Source organism: Xiphophorus hellerii, chromosome 9, assembly GCF_003331165.1.
Source record: "Xiphophorus hellerii strain 12219 chromosome 9, Xiphophorus_hellerii-4.1, whole genome shotgun sequence".
NCBI lineage: Eukaryota > Metazoa > Chordata > Actinopteri > Cyprinodontiformes > Poeciliidae > Xiphophorus > Xiphophorus hellerii.
This window is the reverse complement of record NC_045680.1, coordinates 15239858-15258569: the sequence shown is the minus strand read 5'-3', so window position 1 is coordinate 15258569 and position 18712 is coordinate 15239858. Positions and strand designations below refer to the sequence as shown.

The following is an 18712-nucleotide window of genomic DNA, read 5'->3' as shown; positions in this document are numbered from 1 at the left end:
ATCTCTGAGGCATGTGACTGCCTCTGTCAGCCAATCGCATGCTCTGAGTTTGCCAGTGGCTGACTCAGGTTCAGAAACTGTGACAAGAAGTGAGGCAGAAAACAGACGACTACTTCACTTCTGAGGAGAAACAAGTGGTGTTATGAAAACAGATTTTAAATCCAGTGAGATGTGGCAAAGGACATTCAGAAAATATTTTGACAGCTAGTGCTGCACATAAGGTCAGTGAAAGTATAACACCGTACAAAACAATTTCCCACTCTTCTAAAAAGACACATAGTATTATGTTGCTGAACAACATTATAGTAGTGGAAACACAAAATCTGGTATTATATGACAAAAGAAATGTGCTACATCTGACTAAAGTAATACCAGTGGATAGAAGTAGTATTAACTAATATTTCTATCAAGAACAGTTTGCTCATAAGATGACCTTTACTTTAAAGCAAGTTTTTTTCTTGCAATATTCTACAAACTACAACTTAAACATAATTTTGTACTTTCTGAGTAGTGTATGAGAAAAAATTATTCAATAAGCTACAGTGTATTTAGGGAACAAAGTTCCTTTAAATCAATACAAAATATGCATTTGTTTAAATGTTAAAAATCTGGTTATTAAGTGTGTAGATATAATTAAAATGCACATATTTTTCTTAAATCCTAATACTTGGCACAGCATATGTTTCACCTCAAAGAGGTGAAAGGGTGAACAAGGCAATTGAAAAATCACAGTGAAGACTGGCAACAACAAAAAAGATCAGATGATCCTGACCTGTGTCTCCCGGACGTTTTCCACAGTGAAGTTGAACCAGACTCTGAAGCGTGGGTTGCAGGTGTCAGGTCGAATGAAGAGGTCAAACTCAAAATCACCGATGTAGTCTACACGGCCCAGATTCCCTACAATAACAAATAGCTTACATTAATCACATTGTGGACGAACACAAGTGTTTTCACAAAACATGATTCTTAATTTCATTTGTTTCCTGATTACATGCATGCATCTGCTTGATGTGTGGATTCTCTCTTCACATTGTTGAATATTAATCAAACTGAATGAAAAATAAATGCAATTCAATCTGTCATTATTATCATTTTAAAATTTGATGGGTAAATATAGATAGTGACAGAATTTTCTGACCCTGTCAGTCAAAATGACGGACAAGGGCAAAGTGAGGCGCCATCTCAGGTTATTGAGATCACACTGATGGACTAACCCGCTGCAGAAAATCAAACATAGAAAAAAGAACAAAAACCAAGTCCAACTTACCAGCAGCTACAGTATAAAATCATAAACAGTTAATAAAGTTAGGCAGTTGGTCAGACATTGGGAAAGAAGAAGCGGATGAAGGTCAGCGCAACACTTCAAAGATGGAGCACTTGATGAATTCCACACAATGAATCCAGAGGTGGTCCTTTGCATCATATACAGTATGTTATCTGCAAATGTTGCATTGAGCTGACTGGGCAGCTCTTTTATTAAAGTGAAGCCCACTCTCAATACCTGCCACATTCTGCCCATGGCTGTGCACAGACTTGCTATTGATTCTGATTCAGCAGCTTCTTCAAACAGCAGACTGGGAATCAAAATGTACAATTTTAACTAATCCGGGAGATTCCAAATGTTAGTCCTGGTTTCAACTGATTTTTGAGTCACGTACTCACACTTTGATACCTCTGTGCATGCAAGTATTATTAAAGTGAGAGTAGAGACAGATATGAATGAATAAACATTCATTTATTCATTGTGTGTTCTAGGTACACACAAAGCTGTACCTAGAAATTACTATCACGCCTTTTTAAAGCTCAACAAAAGAGCAGTCCAATTTTTTATCGTAATGTTTAACTAAAGTTCAAAACAAGCAGATGCTCAAGCGTAAGAATTGCCGGCACACTAAGCGGGCCACAAGGCCCAGTGCTCCCCAACAACTTTACATCCAGGTACTGTTGACCGCGTGGTGACAGGTTGCAGCATGCATCCTTGTATGCAAGGATATACAAGTGATTACAAACAGATGGTCTAACTACTACACTGTCAAAGGGGATTCCTCTTTCTCTGCCTTTGAATAGAAAACCCACAGGTGAGTCTGCAGTACTCAGAGTAGAAACTGACAATCTGCTCTGCTACAGTAAAAATATCCAATGAAAAGGCATCATCAAATTTAAACAAAAAATCTATTTTATGATGATGGACAACACTATATACAACATTCACTATCTCAGAATCAAGCTACCACTGTAGCTGCTTTGTGTCAAAAATGTAAACATAAAATAAGTTCCTGATACTGACACTGACAAATACAAACTAGAAAGTGTGTTCATCCTTGTTTTCTTTCAACTAATTAATATAAATTATTAATTACAGAAAAATGGATGGATGTTGCTGATTTAACAAGCACATCCCATGTGATTTGAGTGAGATCTTGGGATTTAGGAGGTGAAGTCTACAATTAAAATACTACAATTAAACACTAACAAATAAATTATTTTACTTTGTGGTGGTGTGCAATATCCTGCTGAAAGCCAGAGGCATCAGGGAATTACTTTTCTGTGAAACGATGTACATGGTCTGTAGCCAACCTTTACACAGGTCAAACTAGCATCCAGATGGCAGAACCAAAGGTTTCCAAGCAGAGCAATGCCCAAACTATCACACTACCTCCAGTGACTGTTCTGCAGCAATGTAGCTCTATGCACAACAAACTGGAACAGTTTAAATTCTGATATTTTTGTTAACTTCAACAATTTAATTTATAGTAGCTCATCTGGATTAGACCACATGGGCCAGTCTTCATTGCCCACACCAGGACCTAGACATGTCCATGCATTAGCCTGTCAGTAATTCACCACTGCTCCTACCTCAAACAACCTTTCATAAATACTAGCCACTGTAGGATCAGGAACACCCCGCATGAGCTGAAGTTTTGGACATCCTCTGGCCCAGTGACAAAGCATCACAAATCCCCCCTCATCAAATTCTTAAGCCTGTCCCCCTTTTCTTTGTCACATTTTTACAAAATGTTAATTTACTGCCTAATATATCTGACCACTTACAGGTAACATGAAGAGAAAAACAGTGTTAGTCACATTATCTGTACCAGTCATAATCCTGTATCTGATATGTATATATACTGTATATACGTTGCTGCACTGAGTGTACTTCAGTTTAACACTAAACCTTTCATCCACCCTTCCTAGAAGTTTCTGATTGATAAGCCAAAGTAACCTAGTCTGTTCTTGATGGTGTCAGCTATATAAATATAGGACATGGAGGAAGGAGACTACTGGTTGCTTCTGCTTGTTAATACAGAACCTTGGATAGCATCAGACAGTAGCCATGGGCGACTGGGTTATTGAGCCTGATGCTGGAAGGCCTGACGTGAAAGATGGCCACAGCCTCAAGGTTAGAATTACATGTTCAGCCCGCAGAGCAGCAGGGATATGACACGCCATTGATCCCCGTTTTAATTTTATGGTGGCTACCTCCAGATCCAAGCAGTTTGGTGGGATGGTAGCCTGACCCTTTTAATCAATCCCATATCATTTAGTATTTAACTAACATTAACGGCTGGCTAATCTTTTTGAAACGGTCATGGAAGACACTAAAGACAAACTATATAAAGCTAAGATTTTTCATTTTGAATCCGTGGAGGCTCTAAAAGACACTCACAATAAATCAGATTTGTCAAGAAATATCTTAGTCGTTTGTTTACAACACAGACAAATTGTGTTAAGTGAGGCTAATGAACAACACACTATGAGAGCTAAGAGCTAAGACATTTTTTTTTAATGTTAGAGATTTTTTGCATAATTCCTCTGGAGTATCATTCCTGTAAATATTGTTCTTCATTGCTGTCTTAGCAGGTTATGCTGAATATCAATCTTTGCCCTTGAGGGAAAACTACTACAACATTTAGACATTAACAAATTGGTTTTCAATGAACAGCTTAGACCTGCTGCCGCAGCCCAATGCAGCAATTGCAACGTTCTAAACAAGATTTTACACTTGACAAGGTCTCCTTGAGGAAAACCCTGAAAAGAAACCCTCTGTGTTCCTCTGATTATCCCTTCCTCCATTCCCTCCCACACCCATGGAAATCATTAAAGAAACAGAAAGGAGGGAAGGACAAATATTATTGTATTTTCTGCAGTTTGAGATGTTCGTTTCATCAACACAGAATGCAACAATTAGTTTATAAAGTAAATGGCTTTTAATTCACCCTTTAAGCTCCTAAAGAATGAATGTGCAGGTTGGTGTGTGTATTTTTTTACATCATTGCGGACTACAAAAACAAAAAGGATGTCAGCTTATGGAACCTCCTTTCAATTCATGAGAAAAATTACATCTCCCACAAGTAGCTTGTGATTCTCATCATCCAGAAGGTTTAGTGATGAACCTTTACTCTCATCTAACCTTTAGTGATGAGAGTGGCCAGCCATTCTCATCACTAAAGGTTAGATGTGTCCAAATTCTTCTTGTGTTGCAAAGGTAAACCTCAGAAAGATGACAATCATGCTCTGAAATGTAAATGTAAGTATCTTCTTTGTTTAATATTCTTTTACTAGCTTCAATAACCTTGGTAACGTGTAGTTTGTTAGTCTGAGATATATTGTATGTGGATATAAAGACATTTTTATGAAATATCAAGTCCTTTCATATCTTTGAAGTGTCTGACTCCCTTCTGTTACAGTAGATCTTGAGATACTGGGACTAAGGGTATGGAATTGACAAAAAATTTACATACTGGATTTCATTTAAAAATTCCTATTTTATAATGCATAATATTAATCTTTTTTTGACAATGATCTAAGGACCAAATGACACTGAAAATATAGGATAGAGGTCTGTTTACAAATTAGGTTGCAAGATGAGAAGCAGAATTAGGGTATGATTAGGTTTTATGTACCTGTTAGGGGTTAGACATTCAATTGTGACGGTTAATGTTAGGGTAAGGCCAAGATATACACATAGGGTTCCCATGGGTAATTGGAGACAGACGTGCTTGTTGGGGTGCGTGCATGTGTGTGTGTGTAAGAGGACAGAGATGAGAGCGATGAAGAGGGCGCAAAAGAACTTGGCTAATATAATCCCATTATAGAGGTACAAGAGGGAGCAGTCATAGTGTTCAGTCAACACAATGGCCCAACCTGCAGCCTGTAGCTATCCACTGGATGGATAGTTTCTGCCATGCAGATGGATCATTGCACTGCAAGTGCAAGTCTGCCTGCCACGGGCCAGAGGAGGAACTCACTCATGTGGCCAGCCATTAAAACAGTAATAGCCAGTTGTTTCACACTGAGACAGACTTTGTGGTTACAGTGCTTTCTACTCTGCAGACATGTGGCCTGTCATATCTTAAGCATTGCAAGGTTTTGAATCACAGAGATGTATAATCATGTTCTCAATAATCCCGAAAACAATAAATGCATTTTCCATAAATTAATACACAATTCTTTTAGATAACACAAATTTAAGATAAAGGCCATCTGGGAATGCACAAGCAATCATGCAATTAAAGATGGGTAAGTACAATAGTCCATACATTTAGGAGATAAAAAGTAATGTATGATGGGGCAGTTCACTTTATTGTCAGCTGTTTTATCTGCAAAGAAATTAAAGTGTCTTAAATTTCACTATCTAAATGAGCATTTGAATAGTGTATTGTCCACTATCCAAATGCTCATTTAGATGGACAAGACAACAAAGGTATTTATAGTGGTGTGTCACTAGATTTCTCATTGCTTCAGAAAATGAAAAATAAGGTGTTCATCTGAGATGCAAGATAAAAGCAAGATAATGTCAATATGTTGTTAGACATTCACTCATTTCTTAAAAATTTGCCCAAAGTAAAACGGCACTATTTTAACAATCCAAGTAACATTAAGCAATAAAAAAACAAGTGATGAAAATTAGCTAAGCTCTATATACAAAAGACCCTAAATAAGGGTCAGTTGTTGTTAAAATAAACAATAAATAGCTTTGTGAATAAAAAAAACTTTTTAAAAACTTCTTAAAATCAATAACTTCGGATTTGGATAGTAAATTTAATAGCAACAAAACTTGATGTGCTTTAGAATTTTGCCAAACAAGACATTACATACAGCGATAAAGATTAAAACATGGAGTAGGATAAACAGGTGTAAAATACAAACAGCTAGAACAAAAACACAAGGTTATTGTAACCTAAGTCAACTTAAACAGCTGTCCCAAAAAGAACCAGCTGAAATGAAGAGTAGATTAGATCCCCAAAACAACCTATTTTTATTTTATTTTTTGGAGGTTAAGAAATTGTAGTTAATAACCATTTCAACCTTCTATTATTAAATACAAATGAATCTTGTGCTTCCTAATCTAGACAAGAAATGCAAGACACAAAAGTATACATAACTGAGAGTAACTACAGATGAGCCCCCAAACAGCCCCAAAAGCAAAAACTCTGCTTTGTGGGGTGTGATTTAAACAGCCCTGAAACAACATCCAAATTTTTCAAACAAAAAATTTATTTCTGTGTTAGCTAAGGTTGTCACTCAACTAGGCATGCCTTGAACTTTTTGAAGATACTAATTTAAAAAAAAATTCTCCACACAAGCAGAACTATTTGTACTACACCAATGACTTTTAAATCGATACCAACAATAACAAGTACTGGGGGAAATGCCAGATAAAGTACACCATGTTAAAGAAATTGGACTTCCCATATTGTGAGGCATGAAACCTTTTTTTTTGTTTTTTTAATTATATCACCCAAACAAGAATTCAACTTAAGGTACTACAATGACAGAATATGTTTATTTGGTTTAGGAGAAGATAATTGCTGAGTGTTGGTGTCTTTCATATTTTTAATATAGTATTCAGTGGCCCTTTAAAGGTACAGTATTTAACTTTTAAAAACAATGTTTCTTTACACATTTGTTAAACCTGTCAAAATAACATGACAGTATAAAATGAGACAACACCGTTCACACCCTCCCCCTTGCTTTCTGCTAGGTTACAGCTAGTTCTCCACATCAGAGCCTGTCATGAATACTCAGTTTAGTCAGCATGGCCACCGATGATGGCAGATAAACAGTTTTCCTATAATGGTAAGTTGTTTCTCTGGCTTTAACACAATGAGCAGCACGTGCACAAGCATGATTTAGAGTGCTGATACTCTCCCCCTGGCTCTGATTGCTCCCGGTTGTTTCTGACCGGGAGCAGAGTATCTCTGCAGATGGCTGTCAGACCACAAGGAGGAAGCAGAGGATCTCAGTGTTTTTTCAAAGATTATCTGTTTCATGTTATACTGTCACAACATGGTGACAGTTTTAACAAATATCCATCCATCCATTTTCTGTACACCCTTGTCCCTAGTGGGGTCAGGAGGGGTGCTGGGGCCTGTCTCCAGCTAACGTTCCGGGTGAGAGGCAGGGTACACCCTGGACAGGTCGCCAGTCTGTCGCAGGGCAAGTTTTAACAAGTATGTAAAATATGTATTGTTTATAAAAGAAAAGCTTCAATGTATTGTACCTAAATAGGTTTTTCAGGTTTTTCATGATGCAAAACCTGAAAGCGCAATGCATTATATACATTAATATTCATATTTTCTGTTCAGAATGAACTGACAAAAAGATTCAAAATTCAAATTCTTGTCTCATTTTGACTAAATACTGGAAAACAATAATAAATTAATTATTTTCCTGGTCTTAAAAATAAAAAAAGTGTGCTTAAAAACTAGATATGAGATTACAAAGAGCTCTGTACAGATCAGGGAGACCAGCTAGACACTTTTTAAATGTATTTTTTTGCTGTGTTCCATTTCGTTATTGGAAAACACATCAGTTTTCCCCCCGGCTGCTCTGCGGCGTAAGGAGGATTCCTGGACACGTAAGAGTGGGACTGATAAAGATAGAATTGATTCCAGCCAGCAGCAGCAGCAACAGTGAGGGGGGCTCAGTTTAGTCCTACAGCTAAACGTCTGGGTTTACTCCGTCTCCCTCTTTCTTGTCTAAAGGCAAGTTGTCACTAAGGCGACATCAATCTCGTGCCTCATGACTTCATACAACACACCTTTTCCCCTGATGCCTTATCACATCATCTGGAGGCAAGATTAAACAGGTCACCACAAAGTTTTCTAAACCCAACAGGTAAAGAAAAGTACAGTATATAAAAATATTAATGGATGGGCTCTGACTCTATTCTGTCAAAAATGTAACATGACAAATATTAAACTTACCTGTCAGAGGCACTGATGCTGATTTATAAACACATTATATTTGAGTTATTTAATCCACGTAAAATTAAAGTTACTCATCTGACAACATGACAATGACTCACATCATATACACAGTGGAGTGTGTATGATGACATAGAGCAACACAGATTACAGACAAGTGATAACACAGCACCTCACTCTTTCCTTCAGAATAAATAAGAAAAACTATAAAAGTCTTTAAAAAGCAACAAGAAGAAACATACAAACTTCTTTATTGGACTATAAATATGAATAGCTTCTTAGATTATTTCAGTTTTGCAATTTTTGTAACTGCATTTTCAGGATTAGAACAGCATGTAAGGTTTATTCAAATAACACAGCCAATGCTGTATTTGAAGATGCTTTTCTTTTTTTACTTATTCAAATGAAAAACGTCATATTATAAGCTGGTGTGGAAAAGGAAGTACAAATTAAGAGTCCACTGTCCAAATTCCCACGTATGCATATGCAGCAGAAATACCATTAACTACGTTTTGGTCAAGTGCATAACATTTGATCTGAACAAACAGCACACAACTCTCCAAAAAACACCAAGAAAACAAGATTTATGAAACAGCTGCATGGTGCCATAAAGAATCTCAAAATATTTTTCTTTCTGTGTTAAGTTAATCTACAATGATAAAAAAATAAAACACAGTTGAGTTTGCAAATAAATTGTAATTTTGTGGTAAGTTGGTGACTGTGACACTGGCTGTCTTGGCTTGTACAGACACCTTGAATTTGTTTTTAAAGTATAGTTTCCTCTTAATACAATTAAAGTGCAATCTTTATACTTCTAGTCATATAAACATATTTCATATAGGTTTAAAATAAAAGGCCAGTAACAAATTAGCCCAGCTACTTTGTTTATCCCTGCCTCTCAATATAACTGGCAAACTGTCACACAAGAACCATTGATCTCAATACCTGAGCAAAACTTCACATTTTTGTTTTTAAAATGTATTTTGTTTGTTTTAATGACAGACTCTAAATTCAGAGACACTGAATTATTAATTAATCCATAATAATCCAAATCAACAGACATAACCACTTTAAGTATATAACTAGGTGTAATTAAGCTATATTAGAAATTCACTTTTTGAATTTCATGCATGAGTAAAATAAATACACTTTTCAATGACACCCTAATTTATCTATATGCACCTGCATGTACCTCAGGGAAGCAATCAAGCTAGCTTCCTAGAACATGGGCAAAAAAGAACATTTTTTAACATTATAATAACTTAAACTTTAAATATTTAATAGTAGTTAACTCAATGCTAGTGTACTGACTACCTACGATTCAACATTTTTAACACAGCATAATAATGATAACGTAGAACTAAAAAACTGCATACGTACAACTAAAAAACTGCAGGAACATCCAGAAGAGGAATGTGAAATGTCTTTCAGGAAGCACTCACAGCCATTTTCAAAGACCATCTTAAAAATTTGAGTACCTCTAAATAGAAAGTTGTGATGATGTATGAAGAGTTTAAAGAAATTACAAACTTACATATTCTATTTGTGTGTAATGTAAAAAAAAAAATCAGTTTTTTCCTCTCATTTGTGTTAAAATATATTTAAGTTCAGGTGCTTTCAAACCTTTTTTCAAAGTACAATGATCCAAATTGAAATTTGATATTTAAATCAACTCCTACATCCAATGCACTCACACAGAAAGGCATAAATGCATGCAGTTCTTACGCAGACAATATGTAGAAATTGTTGTGAAAATAATCTGAATATACAACAAACCAAGGATAAGAGCAGACAATAAGAGGAGACAATAAGGGAAAAAATCATATTGTTATGAGTCCATCCATGCTCCAGTGAGCTCCTCGTTTCAATATAAATGAAGAAAGCTCGGCCTGAGGACAGCAGTGAGATATGCAGGCAGCCCACACATATCTGATGATGAACAGGCCTGCCTGCACATTCTAAAGAGAACACATTTTCCAGCTAGCCTTTCATAATTGTATTTTTTTTCCTTCCAAAAGGCCCTAGAGCCAGACTTGTATGCGCCATCTGAAGAGGTTGGTGTAGTAATGGGTCATAGTGATGCATTCATACTGGGACTAGCTTAATTGTATTATCAATCTCATCCAGACAGTGCTTCAGCCCCACAGCCCTGGACATGCTACTGTCAGACACTCTGCATTAGTACTGAATAGTGAGCCATGCAGGAGTGTAATCTTCACTCTCATCTGTTTTCTGAGCTTAGGAAGCTAGGTTAGCTCATTGAATGATGTTTTATCAGAGTTTTTGACACTGTCATCTTCGGTTCTTCTCTGCTTTTTCACAAACTTTTCCTCTGCCCTCATGTCACTGTTGGTCTAACTTTCTTCTTCTTTTCCTCTTTGGATCTACTATGTCAGTGACCACTGAATAAATATATCTGTGTTAATTATGTTAAGCCCAACAATAACTACAAAGTCAGATGAAGTAGAAGGGTCCTTTGCTGTTCTGGCTTGATTATGTTTTGCACTCAAAACATTCCCCTCTCCAAATCTCTTCTCTTCCTTCTTTTGAAGTAACCTTCTCCTTGCTTCCCTCTCATCATAAGTAGAAGTTCTAGAGGTGGAGAGGAATTTGGAGATAAAAGCACAAAGAGCCGAGGAGTCCTTCGCAAGCCTAAAGCAAGGAGAAGGTCAACAGGCCCGCTAAGAAGGGCTGTTATCATCTTGGTTACATGCTATCGGAGAGCCTGCAGTAGTGTTTATTTACAGTTACTGCTCCCTCTGGGTGCACACTTAAAGGCCTGGGGCTGATTGGTCCGTAATGAGTTTAGAAACACAGGGAGCCAATGCAAGACAAGAAGCGAAACAAGAGGCAAGAAATTACTTGCCAATAACCAGTAAGTCAAAAACCAAATTGGTATAAACACCTTTTCTACACATGTGCCAAGGAGTCTTGTCATTCAAGTAAAAACAGTCATTTTTACAGTTTACAGAGTATGCACATGCAAGCAGGTGTACTAATAAAAGGATAATGATCTGAAATATTGACCCTCAAGGGAAAAATGCTGTTGGTACATAAGACACCTGCCTTCAATCTATTTTTTATTTTTATTTTTTTTGCTTGCCCTCTAACTTAATTTGTCATTGTTGATCAGATTGTTTTATATTAAACAAGCAGAGAAGTGAAGTGGCTAGAAGCCAAGCCATAAAGCGAGCAGTGCTGGACACTGTTCAAAATGCCTGGCAGGAAACCAGTGCATTTTCTAATCTTTGTTTTACCTGATAATGCTTCCAAACAATGCAGTGCACAATGGTGTGCAATGCAGAAAAAATAAGAAAAGTAACACACAGGTACTATTTATATATAATAAAGCCAAAGTACCGTCTGTTTGTCTGTGAAAACTTAATTTCAGAAAATCAGTCCAATGACAACATAATTACTGCATAATATAAAACAGGCAAATTAAGATAAAGTATTTATTTACAATTCATCAGATAAGATAAAAAAGAGATTCTTTCTTAAAAGCATTTTCATCTTGTAATGTGGTACCAGATCTCTTGTTTGCCAGGGGTAAATAACTTTATTAGGCAAATATCTGTTTGTTATAGTATAATTTTAGGGTAAATTAACAACAGTTAAAGGAGGAGAAAAAAAAAGAAATCACTCCAAGAATTAAATCTTCAGTTCAGCAAATGAAATACGGTCAATAAATTAACCCTTTTATGCATGAATTACGATCCAGAACTTTTTCCCTTTTTTTTTTATTTTCTTAAGACATAAACAAAAGATAGGGAAAATAAATTTGTAATTGTTTTTTTTTTTAGGTGATCAATTGTAATTTTCTCCAAATACAAAGTTGTTATTTGAAAAATACATCAGTAGTATTGTATTATTATTTAGAGGTTATCTGATGTCACAATATTTTTTTTACCTGCAAGAGTCGTCTACAGTAGAAGGAGGGACAGGGTAGGTCGCGGCATGCTTTTCTGTCTGTCGGCCATATTGAATTTAACAAAAATAATTTCTTGCATTTGCAGCTGATGGCCAGTAGTTGATAGTGTATTTTATGATGCATTAGTGTCCACTTCAGTGGTCTGTATGCATTTATGACATAAAAATCCACCAGAAGCACAAGAAAATGGTTTTAAGATAGCTGTCCACTATGCATGAAAGGGTTAAATTCAGAGCGAGGATGTAAAATATCTAAGTAGAGTAGTTAAATGATTTTTGCACTCCAAGAATTATAACTACTGTTACCAATATGTCCCTACATCTGAAAGAGATGCATCAGTTAAAACAGAAACCGAGCAATATTTATAAAGTCACTAAAATTACTACAGCTTCACATAGCACTGGTAACCATGGGCTGGTCACCAGTATCAAGGTATACCATTTTAGGTTGACTGTGTCAAAGCCAGTACTGTTTGACCTGTCATTGTCTGAGGTGATTTTCAACTCTATTAAAAGTAAATTGTTTGTATTTTTTTTCCTCAAACCCTTTCTAAATTAAGCAGTGATTCTTAATTTGAATATGGAACATCAAACTAATATAACTCGAGAGATTTAGCATGCAAATCAGTAAATTAGTTTAAGTTACTCTACTCTGCCACCTACTCTAATAAGTAGGTGGTGTTTTCAGTCTAATCCTTGCTATGTGTTGGATGGTATACATACGCCAATTTGGCTGTAAGGAAGTTTAAAGCAAACATGCATGTAATCTACGTGATTGCTATAAACTGCTATAAACTATAAACTATAGGCTATTTTCAAATCCCCGTCGCATTCACTAAAAACAAGGTGTTGGAAATGGCTGTGGAAACATATGCCTTTTACTTTGAGTAGAACCCCCACATCATATGAGCCTCGTTTTAAAGCAACCTACGTATATTCTTTCACAATGCTGTTCCTGTCAGTGTTTCACCCGTCACTGTGTGAGTATTTTTTGTACATGAATGTGTGTTATCAAACAAACCCTGGCACATCAATGAAGCTGATCTGAGAGATCAGATCGTTGTCTACATAAATCAGCAGAATAAACACAGGCAGCTTGAAAAACATGAACCACTAAAGCATTACAAATCCTCACCATTTTCCCAAACTGCACAATCTTGTCTCAGAAGAAAAATGAGGCGCCTGCTCAGAAACTGTGTTTATGGTGTCAGGAATTGCAAGGAAATAAATTACTGGATGAATCACTGGAGCCTGGTGTGCGAGCATAACTTGTGCAATGAGGAAATCAGGTTGCAGTAATATTCACTTTTGACACACTTCTATTATGATGCTAGAAGCAGGCTTTGAGCCAATGAGTAGTGAAGTTCCAAAAACAAATAGAACACAAAAACTGCCTGGAGCTGGATTTAAAAAAAACAAAAAAAACCAAACTTGGACTCATTTGAGTCAGACCACCTCCGTCGGTACAGATGAAGTAACAACAATGCCAATTTTGAGTTATAAACATGCCATTTTCCATAATATCAAGTGTGCGAGTTTTTCTTCCCGTCAACCTTTCTAAATCTCATTGTCACACCGTGTATATCGTTGATAATAAAATCCTTTCATTACTCAAAATTTTCAAAACAGCTTGCTGCTGCTAGCATTTAGTGACATTTTGAAAAGATGAGGTACTGACGGGGTTTCTTACGGGTAGACCATATCAGAGCCATCAACAATTAACTTACAAAACACAGAGGTTGTTTGCACTACTTCCTGGCATCCCCAAACACTAAATTTGAGCCAATGTGTTCAGTCAGTGATTAGACATAACTATGCGCAACAGCCCTGAATGTCAGACAAGATTATCACTCTGCTTTTCATGAAATGACACTGATATGTTCCATGGCAAAACACACTGTCACGTCACCGCCAGGCCCACATGATAAAGACAACAGATGAATTCAGTTTTGTGTCACTTCCTTCTAAGAAATGACCATGCCTTCTTTGGGGGAAACATATCTGCTATGATTTGAATGGGAGTCAATGCAACGTCTGAGCTATTTGGAGCAAACGAAGCTCAAGGTGTTTGGACATCATGCCACACAAAGCAAACAATTATATTGTAGTGATTGATTTAGCAAAGTTAGATAGAAAGACTTTCAAACAATTTAAGTTCCCTCTGGGATTAATAAAGAATTTTTGAATTCAATTCAATTCAATAAAGAATCACAGTGGAAGACAGGTTGGAGTGAAAATAAGTTTTCCCCTTAAAGTCTTTAAGCATATTTTCCCTCAGCATTGGCTCGCTCAGTTGGTAGAGCACACACACCATGTGCAAAGGTAGTCCTGTAGTCCTTAACGTAGTTGTTCTGGTTTCTGCTCGCAGCATCCCCAGCCACTAAAACTGAGTCAATGTGTTCAGTCAGTGATTAAACAAAACTCAAGGTACTTGGACAGAAATTACATTTGTTTGTTAATTTTATGCTTCTATTGCACAAAAATAACACACTGATTCGCAATTGACTCATTGGTTCAACTTTTACCCCAAAGGGGGCATGGTCACTGTGCTATAGCTAAAAACCTATAGAACACATGTTTAACCAGCATGCAGTTAGATGCATTAGGATTGTCTCCACAACACAATATAGCTTAGTCATCTCTTCTACAGTTATTCAAAAATAGTAATAATAAATGTTTTAAATACACATGACATGAGCAATTTTTTTCACTTTCCAGAACTCTGACGAAAGCTTACTGTAAGGGTTGATTCAATATAAGACAGTACATGAGAGGACATGGATAGAGTAATAAAAAATAACAATACTGTCCGGAGAAAGTCAAAGATGGGATATGAGAGGAGTAAAAAGAAAACAAAAAAAAACACAATAATAATAAAGAGTAATCTCTTATGGTTACAAATGGCCCGTAAATAGCATAAATCAGAAGCAATGGTCTTTCCAGCAGTCCCAAGACAGCTCCAATTTATCTCCATACTTTGTTCCTGACTGAAAAGAATGAGAGAGAAGAGAAAACTGCTAAAAGGGAAAACTAGAGAGGCCATTTAGTGATTTGAGCGGTGAAACTTCTCTGCTGCCAAGGACATGTAACAGAGAGAGCGAGAGAGAGAGAGAGAGAGAGAGAGAGACTGGAAGAGTCTCTCAATACATCAGACATCAGGAGTGATTCAGACAAGTAGCACCTCCTTTGAAAGGCCCATAAAGACGAGTCATTCTGAGACTGGTGAGCAATACAAAACAAAAAACATCCATGGATTGTATGACTTTGCATTGCAAAATACAAAGTAGATTTTTTTATGTAGAAAGAGGGCAAAAGAAAAATTCTTGATTTCACTTTTGCTGATTTACAAAACAGAAAAATATGCTAATAAAAACTATGCCACTTCAATTTCAGGGTGCTTTTCCATCAGAATTGTTTCATAAGAAAAAGAGAAATGAGGTGCTGCAGAGACCTGCATACTTGCAGCATGTTTCAGACTCTTCAAGTCAGTCATTGTGAGTATCAAGCTTCATTGTAAAAACCTCTTTCTCTCTTATTTAATCAATAGAAACTTGACTATCTTGATTCATAGCATACGCTGGAGTACAGAAATATCTTCTGACAAACCCCGGCTGTTTCTCATACACCAAATACCAACCATCCCACTAATAATCCAAGTTTTCTTTTCATCTGTACTACCAAAATTATTTTCTATCTGACATGCATAAGTTCTATGTTTCATGAGTTTTTCCTCTGTGAAGTTATAACTGTATTATTTGTTGTTGTTTTTTCAGAGAATGAAGCAAGCAAAAAAAAAAAAAGATAAGGCCACGTATATCAAATAGAGTTCACAGAGAAAAAACAAAGGTGTTGGAATGAATACAAACAAGCAGACAATGAAAAATATCCTGTGAATGTACATGAAAAAAAGTAGCTTGACTTCAGTAATGGGGACTGTTTCTGACACCTGTCCTAGTTTATAAAAGTAGGCTGATTCTCACCTTGACGAAAGCACACAATCTGTCACAGTAGTTCTGTGGTTTGACCAGGGAGTTTTGACTTGAATGATGCAAGTCAGTGACTCAATGCAATCTGCTGGGTTTGCTTGAACAGAAACTTTTTAACCAATTTGAATAATAAACTGAACTTGACTGTTATGTTTGATAACTAGGATAAATTCAGAATGCCTTGAAATATGCTTGTAGGATTGTACTGAATTGCCTTTTTCTCTCAAAAGTGCTTGTTTAAAACTGACAACATAAAAAGAAAACTGAACTGGATAAAAGAATTAAATGAGTGACCAAACACAAATACTAAACTTAATAAGTTAGACAACTCAAAATGGCGTAAGTGGTGGTAACAACACTGACTGATTTGATCAAACTCAGGACATGTTTCCATCATGAATTAAAACTTTGAGAGATTTGATTCATTCTAAACCATAAGTGCTGAAAAAATAGAAAAGGGTATTTCTGTTTCCCATAACTTCAAACTTACCCAAATATTTGTGTAAGTTTTATATAAAAAAAAAATTACCAAATTTTTGGTTAAGTTTAAGGTCTTCATGAATTTAATGTAAGAAGGGATGAATCTATGAGCTGAGCTTATCAATGGATCCCATTAAACACTTGCCACTCCTGAGGACTTTTTTTCATATTGTAAGTCATTATTGACAGAGAGTAGTATGACAAATCAATGAGGGCTTAATTACATTTGAAGAATAGTCCAGAGGTGAAGCAAAACAAAGCCACCACTGTCTGCTTCCTGTCAAGACTTTGATTCAATTTTCCTCACCACCAACATCTGCTTTTAAGCCTTGGCTAAGTGCGAGTGTGCAATGAAACAAATGTGAAAAGATAAGATAAGAATGTAATTTCAATTTTCAAGACAAAAAATAATAATTATGCAAAATAATTAGCAGCTTCATGAATATCTACGCCACTAAAAGAAACAACAGGCTGGAACTTAATGTTTAACGATTAGGGAAATCTTCTCATTTCTATTGTCCTATAGGGAGAAATCATTTCCTCATTCGTTCAGCAAATTCCATTTGAATATATATAATTCCATTACTATATATAAAGAAAAGCAACACAACTTTATTAGTTGTCGTAAAATGTCAGTTTAAAAACAGATCTTTAAAGGTTTCAGTACCCAAAACTAACAAAGTCATTATGCATTTGCTGTATGGCGGTCTGGTGACCATCTCTGACTTCTTTAGCACATAGCTTGAAAAAAGGGAGATGAGCACAATCTAAATTTAAATGAGGTTTTACACATTAGGCGAAGAATGTATATGACCAGTTTCCACTTGAATAAATATATATTTATTCTTTTTATGCTAACACAACAAAATAAAACCTACGCATTGTAAGAGTGCAGAGGACGGTGATAGCAACAAGAGGGAGGAATTAAACCTCATGTTATCTTAGCATGACATTTTAATAATGTGACATGTACATTTTTCTTTTACTCTCTGACAGTAAATCAGACTGAAACTGTCCTGTTTTAAGGGTCAGTTAGAATTATAAAAAATATTTCAATTTGCTAAGTGAAAGAATGAAAGAAGAAAGCTTATTTAGTCATGGTTTCCAAATGATCTTAAGAAGAAATACCTTAATTTTTGGAGATATGTCCTGTGCCCTGATGAGCCTAAAATTAAAATGTTTGACAATAACAATGGTCTGCACAGTGGGTATAAATAATGGGTGGAAATAATAACCACATTGGAACATTTGGAGGAAAAAGGAGCATGTTTGCAAGCTTAGCAACATCATCCCAACAACAAAGTACCAAGGTGGAAGCATCATGCTGTGTGGCTGATGCAGACCAGTTTGTGCTCTGAAAGTAGATGGCATCAAGAGGAAAGAACATCTGAAGCAAGTAGCTTGAGTCGAGACATCACTCAGGAAGTTAAAGCTTGTACAGAAATAGGTCATCTAAATGGAAAATGAACCTAAGCATATCACTAAATTAGTTACACATTAGCTAATAGATAAGATAACCAAAAAAGACAAGCCTACAAGCTCTGGAGTAGCCATCACAATGCCCTGATCTCAGTATTAGAGAAAAGGTGTGGGTGTGCAGAAAAGGTGGCATTTGATTGAAAAATGTATAAAATTCTCTCAAACTTACACAATTAACTTTAATATCATGATTGTCAGAAGTATCTCAGGTATCAGACAGAACATGTGACAAATCACATCTCATTTCTACAAGGTTTCCTGTAATTTTAGGTGGGCATTTCACCATTTTGGTGTATGTTCTTCAATTCTCCCTTTGCCATTTTGAATGCCCCTTTCTTACCTACAAATGGTCATGAAACAGACTATTTTCTATCCATTTTTTTCAAATTATGCTTTATGAGCTTATTTTTTGGTCCATTTCAGTTTTTTTTTATCAATTATGGAAACAAACTGGCTATAAAAAAGCTCAGATTTCACAGAATTTAATCCATTTGTATTCTCTGATTTTAAAATTTATTAATTTCATTACTTTTTTGGCTTTGATAAATTTGACATAGGGGATTGCAACCCCTGGTAAAACCAATACATCAGCTGAGATTATTTTTATGGATATTATTCTTTTAATCC

General features: G+C 36.0%; 1 protein-coding gene across 1 annotated transcript in view; it reads right to left on the bottom strand.

Annotated features, from left to right (window-relative positions):
• agbl4 (AGBL carboxypeptidase 4) overlaps positions 1 to 18712 on the bottom strand; it is a 303893-nt gene that overhangs the window by 281454 nt on the left and 3727 nt on the right. The window contains exon 3 of the mRNA XM_032572807.1: positions 773 to 897. Coding sequence (XP_032428698.1) covers positions 773 to 897 — 125 coding nt within the window. The remainder of the gene's footprint in view (positions 1 to 772; positions 898 to 18712) is intronic.